This window comes from Phacochoerus africanus, chromosome 1, assembly GCF_016906955.1.
Source record: "Phacochoerus africanus isolate WHEZ1 chromosome 1, ROS_Pafr_v1, whole genome shotgun sequence".
NCBI classification, from domain to species: Eukaryota; Metazoa; Chordata; class Mammalia; order Artiodactyla; family Suidae; genus Phacochoerus; species Phacochoerus africanus.
This window is the reverse complement of record NC_062544.1, coordinates 81,868,157-81,877,131: the sequence shown is the minus strand read 5'-3', so window position 1 is coordinate 81,877,131 and position 8,975 is coordinate 81,868,157. Positions and strand designations below refer to the sequence as shown.

Genomic DNA, 8,975 nt, shown 5'->3' with positions numbered 1-8,975 from the left:
GGGTACTGCAGCCACTCCTACTTCCCGGCACGTCCAGCGTCGTCTCCCTGGCAACAGCCCCCGACGCACTTGTCTGGGGCTCCGTAGCCCGGATGTGAGCCACCTCTCCGGCGTCCAGTTACTAGAGGAACCTTGAGTGCCCTTCGCGCCGCCACCCTTCGCCCTCCACCTGGAAAGGTACGCGAAGGCTCCTCGCGACACGTGAGCTCCAGGTGCCGGGAAGATGACAGTTTCGGGGCCGCCTCTCCGCGCCTCCTCACTTCCCTCAGTTCTTATCTCCCGGGCCGGCTCCAGTCACAGGAGGATGTGTGGCTGGTGCCTTCTCTCTGTGTTATCCAGCTTGGCGATAATGTAAATTTAAAAAAGCAAAAAACAAAAAAAACTCAAGGCAGAAAATTACTCGTTTAACCTCAGGTTAAGATTTACCTTTAAGGTTAGATTCCTACTTTAACAGAATCTGGTGTCAGATCTGCTTTCTCTTGTTTGTCATTACCGAGGAAGAGACTCTGATAAACACTCCCCTCTCCTGTCTCTGCCCCCAGGTATGAAGTTCCACCCCAAGAGACAGTGTACAACTTTTTTCCTGCTTCTCATTAAGTTTTCTTAGTCTTTCCCTCCCCTCACCACATAAACTTTCTCCCCCTTGAGCAGCAGCTGGTCTGCTGGACATTTATGCGCCCCAACAGAGTTTCCTGAAGACATGTCCTACTATGTGCGGGTCACGGCGGGTACAGGGATAAAGGTGTGATTCCCTTCACTACTTCTATGAGGTGGAGTCGAGGGAACGCTGACCAGTGAACAAGTGGTTCGTTCTCAGGTGGCTCTGTGATCGCACAGAAGAGACTGATGGAGTTAGTGGCCCAAAAGAGGGCTGAGGAGGAGTCAGCCCGGCTGCCACTGTGAAGAGGGAGCCTAGTTCTGAAGTGCTCTGTGGCCCTGGCCACACTGCTTAGACACTGCTGGGCTTTCAGGCTCTTTACAAAGGAGAGCCTTCACAGAACTATTCTCACCTTTCATAGGCAGGGACCTTTATCTCACCTCTGCAATTAGGAGGATTACTGAAAAGGTCCTGTTGGTTGAAAAGGCTTCGAGTCTGTACATTTTTCTTAACAGCTTACTTTGGCCAGAAAGTATCACTTTTATGCTAGCAGAGGAAGCTAACAAAAGATATCCTGGGAGCCCAGCTCTCCAGTTGTTTTTTCCAGCAGTAGATTTCACTAATTTTCTGTGATCTTGATAATACCACATAATTCAGGGATTTTGAGATACGGGTCCCAGGTCTGAAGTTCCAACCTAGGTCTAATGTTTTAGTATTGTCATGATCACATAGCCACTCAGGTAGCTCGGTTCCTTCCTTCCTCCCTTCGTTGGTTACTAGTTTCTGTCTCACTGACTTCAGGTGAAACTTAATTGATGAATACTCTACTTCAAGAAGAGAAATGCTGTAAATGAACATTTCCTTGTTTATTTTCTGTTCCGAGAATGAAATTGCCACCACCATGATGAAGCCTGTTGGCCATGTACCTCAAACTATGCAGATAACATCTTGTTTTGTCATTATACACAGTATAATGTATACTGACAGCTGACAGATTTGGAATTGTTGGATATGGAAACCTGACTCTAAGGCACAGTCTTCAATTTAAAATCATATTTTCTTATAGATTTAAAACCAAGCCCGCTTTTCATGATTACTAACAAGACATTTTGATGAAATAAAAAGTGATTTACCATGCACATACTCATAGGAAACAGTCCTGTCTTTCATATTTACGCTGTACATTTATAGCTTAGAAGAATTACAGATTTATCAATAACAAATTTGTGTTGATAAAAATTTAGCTGACATTAAGACAGATTTGAACTACATTTGTGACACTTCTTGTTTCCCATCAAGGGAGATTACTCTATACACAGTGTGTATAATAAAAACTTAAGAAAGTAGATCAGAATTTGCTTAGGCTGGGAAAAAAAATCATTTCAAATTCATATCCTTCTTCAATCTATTCTAATAAATGCAAATATCATTGTTTAAAATCTACAGAAAAAAATCTAAGGAAACCAGCATCATGCTGATTTCTGGTTTAATCCTAACTCACCATTTGTTAATCAAAATAGACATAAGGTGGGATGATAGAATGACATAAAAGTTGAAAAATATATAGATTTTAGGAAATTATAGAGTTCTTATATTTATTTTTTAAAAAGTAGGCAGGGAGTAAAAGTCTTGTTGATTGTTGATTGGAAAACATTTCAGAACTTTGGGGAAATTTGACTGTTATTCAGTTTTGCCAAATTTGGTTGTCTGAGGGAAGGCTTTGTTTTTGTGAGAGATTGCCTCTCTTGGAATCTTCGGTGTCTCTACCTTTTAACATTTTTCTCAAGTTAACCAGCATGGGGTCATTCTGTGCACTAATCAAGGTACAGATATCACTGTCAAAACTTATACTTTTTTGTTTGGAGTAGTTCAGCACCTGTTAGATCTGACCTCTGAATTTGTCATCTTTAAGGCACTAACCAGCGCTACTTGGATGCATTTGAGCTTCTCCTAGGAGACTTGAATGTTAAGTTTCTATAAACAAACAGTTCTCTCTTGTTTGAAGCCATGCTGAAATTCCAAGAGGCTACCAAGTGTGTGAGTGGATCAATAGATGTTTCCACGCGTCCAAAGCCCTTGATCGCCAGAAGATATGCACTTCTACAGAAACTTGGCAGCGGGAGCTTTGGAACTGTCTATCTGGTTTCAGACAAGAAAGCCAAACAAGGAGAGGAACTGTAAGTAAAAAATACTTCATTCAAGTCTTGAGTTGGCTGCTGCATGTGTGCAGCTCTCAGATGATTAAAAGCATGGAGGACTGTTCACTTTTCTCTTTGCTTAAAGTAAAAAATTCGTAAGTGATAGAAAAGCTCTTTGAATGGTGTATTCATATGAAAAATTTAAAGCCACTTAATCTGGTGAGTAAAGTACCTAAGGGACCTAGAAGGGAAATGGGGTAGATTATGGGAAATAAGATTTCTATGCATCCCAGACTCAATTACAGCCTTGCTTCCACTTAATTTGACTGGGATTTCTTAAATGAAAAAAACCGCATTGTTTATAATGACTGCAGTTTTGGAAATATTATGAAATGCAAATCAATGGTAATTCACATTTGAGGTGAATAGAGTATACCGAAGGAAATATAGTATTGACTTTCTTTGCCTTTTTTCCCATGGAATTTTTCAAAGTCTGTAGTCGTTCAGCCTTTAAATTAAATAGTTAAACCAAACATGGGCTCCCATCTGTAGAATTATCTTTACTGACTCTCTTGTCACTTCTTTTCCTTTGATTTTAAGTGAACCTTATAAACTTTCATGGTAGAGAAAGTCTTGTAATACTGTTGGACAGTATGCCTCTTGCAAATAAAGATGAATCTTCATTTTTAGCATAAAGTTATTTGGTCTTGCCACAGTGAAAAGTTAGTTGGCACTGAAGTTAGGATGAGAAACTTGTATACCAGGAGCACAGGAGGAAGAGAAAGCAGAAGGAAGACTGATCCAATAAATCAGCTCTTATCTTGAGAACAAATTTCCATTCTATAATCAATTCTTTTATTCAGAGTTTTTGAGGTTACTTTAAATTCTTCTAGCTTTTGCCCATTGGTTATTTATTTAACCGTTATTTATTTATTTAAAATCAGTGTGATAAACTTTCTACTTCTTAATATGTCATAGGAACTATAAAAGTAAAAGATACTGATGCAACTATTTTATTTTATTTTATTTTATTTTTGCTTTTTAGAGCCACACCAGCAGCATATGGAAGTTCCCAGGCTGGGGGTCCAATCAGAGTTACAGCTGCCAGCCTACACCACAGCTACAGCAACACAGGATCCGAGCTGCATCTGTGACCTACACCGCAGCTCACAGCAATGCCAGATCCCCCACCCACTGAGTGAGGCCAGGGATTGAATCCGTATCCTCATGGATACTAGTCAGATTCGTTTCTGTTGCACCACAATGGGAACTCTACAACTATTTTATTTTAAAAATCAACTTTTTAAATGATCTCTGTGTCCAGAATTTTAAAAAGTAATTATCTAGAATTCATATTATCTGATAAATTCCTAAGTGAAGAATGTGGACCGTGCTGGCACTTTTCTGGTGTCCTTAGAATGTGCTTTATGGTGCCTACCAAAAAATAATTTTTTCCCTTAAATCCTAGAAGTACTCTTCCAGCCATTTAACACAGGATGATACATTTATGAAAATTACTAAAGACCCTTTACGGAAACTTTGAGAGTAAGACCTAGATCTGACCCAGAACTTGAAAAATCACAGTGTGAAGATGCTGTCCAATTTGGTCTCTTCACCTAATGAGGAATATGAGGAATTTAAGGGAATTAACAGGAGGGCTAAAGTGTTGATTAAAGGGATGTAACATAAGACGTATGAAGGCCAAACTTGAAAACTTTAGACTTGAGATTATGGGTGAGTGTAGTGTGTGTGTGTGAGTGGAGAGAGGTGGGGGTGGGGGAGAAGGAAAGGGAGAAGAGGGGGCTGGTTGGATGAGAAGTGATTTATTGGTGACCTTCCCTGTACCTGAACTAATCTTAAGATACATGACTTGAGCTGAAGGTGGCAGACAGACCTAGGTGTATAGAATGAATCCCGTTTGAGGATAATTGACAAATCATTTGATACAAAGATCTAGTCTAAAATCTCTTGGGTAGGAATCATTCATCATCAGAATCTCTACAACATTTTACATATGGGCCACATTCTGCTTTCAGATGTGTTTTGTTTGGCCTGCAGAGTTGTTTCTCTTTTAATCTAAATTAATTGCCAGTATTTAAAAATGGGCGGCTTAGGAGTTCCTGTTATGGCTCAGGAGAAACGAATCCAACTAGTATCCATGAAGATGAGGGTTCGATCCTTGGCCTCACTCAGTGGGTTAAGGATCTGGGGTTGCCATGAGCTGTGGTGTAGGTCACAGACACAGCTTGGATCCTGCTTTGCTGTGGATGTGGTGTGGGTCAGCAGCTGTAGCTCCGATTCAACTCCTAGCCTGGGAACTTCCATATGCCATGGGTGTGCCCCCCCCCCCAAAAAAAAGGCAGCTCTCATAAAATTGAGCTTTTCATTGTCAACTTGAAAAAATAAATAAAAATATTCGATGACATTTGCTAACACTGCTGCCTGTGAAGCTGATGTGGGCTGGGGCTGGGTCCAGCAATTATTGTGTTTAATGTACAGAGGCAGGAAACTAAACTTTTTTTTTTTTTTTTTTTTTGCCGCACCTATGGCATATGGAAGTTCCCAGGGCAAGGATCGAACCCACACAGCAGCAGTGACAATGCCAGATCTTTAACCCCCTGAGCCACCAGGGAACTCCCAGATTTATATTTTTAAGATCCTTTCCCAAGAGTGTTGATAATCCTGGGGTTTGTGATCGGTGCACGTTAATGAGCACAACCCACTCTCCAAGCAAAGTAGTTAGATAAGATTTATTTATTTATTTATTTATTATTTTTTTTTTGTCTTTTTGTCTTTTCTAGGGTCTCACCCATGGCATATAGAGGTTCCTAGGCTAGGGGTCCAGTCAGAGCTGCAGACGCCGGCCTATTACAGAGACACAGCAATGCGGGATCCGAGCCACATCTGCAACCTACACCACAGCTCACAGCAATGCCAGATCCCTAACCTGCTGAGCAAGGCCAGGGATCGAACCCACAACCTCATAGTTCCTAGTCGGATTTGTTAACCACTGAGCCACGACAGGAACTCCTAGATAAGGTTTTAAATTCTGCTTTACATACTGGGCCATAAACATAGGGAATTGGTTAGTATTAAGAGATAGGTAGAAAATTCATACTTTCTAAAAAGATTTCAATTATGTTATGAATGAGTAGATCTGACACCCTTCATATTTTGCAGACACACTCCTAACCTTTTGAGACAATAAGGAAAGCCTTAATGTACCAGACTGCCCCTTGGTATCCCTTTTTAAAGGAATGTCTTGGGTAGACTGTGAGCCCCAGCTGGTCTGTAGGATGCTTGTTACCAGCCCCTGTGAACTGTGGGTCAAGATAATAGGCACTTTAGATGTAATCAGAGAACTTTTCTATCAGACTGTTGCAATTTATCACTATGCCACTTGGAGGCACCATTCCACCACTGATCTTTTTTTTCCCTTGGTTTTTAGGGCTGCACCTGCTGCATAAGGAAGTTTCCAGGCTAGAGGTCGAATCAAAGCTGTAGCTGCTGGCCTTCACCACAGCCACAGCAACGTGGGATCTGAGCTGTGTTTTCGACCTACACCACAGCTCACAGTAACGCTGGATCCTTAACCCACTGAGCAAGGCCAGGGATTGAACCCACATCCTCATGGATACTAGTTGGGTTTGTAACCTGCCTGAGCTACAAAAGGAACTTGACATTCTTCATTTACTATGAATTTGTGAATTTTAATTTTATTGACTTCTGCATTTGTAATGAGATTTTTAAAAAAACCCACAGGCATTACACTTGATGTATGTTTGGTGAGAGAGGGTTTTTTTTGGGGGGAGGGCATAAAAGTATCTGGCACTTTTTTAAGTTATAATAGTAGAATAAAAATAAGCTTAAAATGAGTACTGAATGAGATAGAGGTTTTTATTATATTCTGTGTCATGAAATTCATAAAACAATATTTGGGAATATTTTCTTTCATAATTATAGAAACTGCTCTGATGGATGTGAAGATGTGATAATATTAACATATATTCCTAAAGGTTGTTCTAATTCTAGCTCATATTTTTCTATTTTTTGTTAAGCAGTCAATTTTTTGTTAAGCAAACCTATAAGATTTGGTTTATATAGGAAGGAAGGACTTTGGTCCTTAATATAGAGCATGTAATTTAGTAGAAAACAGATATTAAGGTAGTAGGCTTAACCTGACTTATATGATTACTCATACATGATAAAATACACAACTAATCATTACCACAGTTGATTAATGTCAGTAAAAATCTTATTAGCATAGAATGATGGTTTTAAAAAAAATTTCATCACACTTAAGATACAGTGACTTTTTTTTTTTTTGGGCACTGCTGCAGGATGCAGAAGTTCCCGGGCTAAGGGATTGAACTGCCATTGCAGTGACAATTTGGAATCCCCAATCTGTTGTGCCACAAACTCCAGATACAGTAGCATTATTATGTGGAGTCCATTTTCTGCTGTAGTCTTTTAGTTTGTCAGTGCATATATTTAATACAATTTATGTAATAAACCTTTGCTTTGGCTGAGTACCAGGGAGGAAACTGAAGCAGTAGAAGATAAGGGTTGGCTCTTAGGAACTTCCAGTCTAGAAGAGAGACGGCAATAACATAAGTAAAACAGCCAGCAGCCACGGCAGTGCTGCAGCAGTGCTGCAGCGTCTGTGTGACAGGCTTCTCTTAGAGATGTTGGCATGGCCATTGCCCAGTTCCCTTTGAGGGTCATTATTAGAATACAGTCATTATTCTACTACTGTCTGTGCATTATCAAAGAGCTTTCTTTTTTGGCCATGCCCACAATATGCAGAAATTTGGGGGTCAGGGATTGAACCTGTGCCACAGCTGCGACCTGAATCACAGTAGTCATAATGCCAGATTCTTAACCCTCTGTGCTACCAAGGGAGCTCCTAGAAGAGCTTTCATTTTTACCCCCTTGGTCTTGTCCATGTAAATATCCATGTATTTTCCCTCTTAACTGTGCATCCACACTTTGGTCTTTGCCTAAATATGGTCAATGTAGTTAACGTGGAAGTACTTTCTCTCTCCATGGCGCATTTCTTCCCAGTATCAAATGTCTATATATCATGAGATGAAGATCTTAAGTAGGAAAGGCCTCCAGTTCTTTAACACGGAGGCCCTTGCTGCTCAGGAAAGCTTTTTTATATGTGTGTATAGATAGATTTTTAAGTTCTAAAAGCAGATGTTCAACCTAGCCAAGGAAGCAATAAGGAGGAAGTAGATCAGGGGCTTGCTGCTATAATTAGTCACACTGACAGCAGAGGGGACTGGTCTTAGTTCTTAAGAGTGATAGAGGTGAAAACTTATAAAGGAGCAATTAAAAAAAAACTCCACAACAGTCTGGGTCCTTTATTGTGAAGCTAAATAGCTCTCCCTTAACCCAGTCCCTCCTGGGAGCACCTCAGGCTTACAGCTCAGTTCCAAAGTGTTGTGTTGAGTAGGGGTGGGGCTGAGGGGCATCAGGGCTTTTGAAGGACAGAAGCATGGTTTAGCTAGCACATTAGGACCAATCCTGAGCTTTTCATCTTATAATACCTAAAGATGGTCAGTCTTGGTGAGGAGCTTATGTTAACCAAATTCAGATAAGATGAATCTATAAATTATGATGCCACTTCTTAGTTCTGGGCCTAGAATGAACATTATCTCTTTTCATGTATTTTCCCACCATTTTCTGGTGTGAGTCTGGAGAAGGTAAATATCTGCTCAGAAGTGAAAATAAAATTAAAACAAAGTTGGTGGAACAATTAGACAATTACTTGGTTAAGCCAGATAAAGGGCTTCTTTCTCATAATGGAGGGCATTGTTCCAAGTGACCATGTTTCTGGGACTCGCAAAGCCAGTGCGTGTCTCTTGAACAGCTCCAGAGGTGCCTACATGAAGGTGATGTGCATACCTTTTACAGAAAGTGCAAGTGTGCATAAAGCAGGAAAATGATCCCTGCCATCCAAATTCTGGTATTTCCTTTATGCATTGACAGACATTTATTTAATTTTCTAAGGAAACCTATGGCATTGCTCATGGTAGTTCCCTCAGAGATTGGGGACTAGGAGTGAAGGAGCTAGAACCCTTTTTGTACATTTGGAATTTTGTACCATGTGCAAGCCTGAAAAAATCCACAAAATAAGTAAGTTAAAGAAACTCCCCATATCCAACAAATCTAGTCACCATTTTCTAATTACCTGCTCTTCAAGGAGCTTGAGTCCCATGGATTTCAACCATGGC

At 40.4% G+C, this 8,975-nt stretch overlaps 1 protein-coding gene across 2 annotated transcripts in view; it reads left to right on the top strand.

Annotated features, from left to right (window-relative positions):
* The first annotated feature begins 60 nt into the window (after nucleotides 1-60).
* Nucleotides 61-8,975, top strand: part of NEK11 (NIMA related kinase 11) — a 172,576-nt gene continuing 163,661 nt past the window's right edge. For both annotated transcript variants that reach the window (XM_047768280.1, XM_047768271.1), the window contains exons 1-2: nucleotides 61-177; nucleotides 2,604-2,775. In XM_047768280.1, coding sequence (XP_047624236.1) covers nucleotides 2,606-2,775 — 170 coding nt within the window. In that variant the 5' untranslated portion in view covers nucleotides 61-177; nucleotides 2,604-2,605. The remainder of the gene's footprint in view (nucleotides 178-2,603; nucleotides 2,776-8,975) is intronic.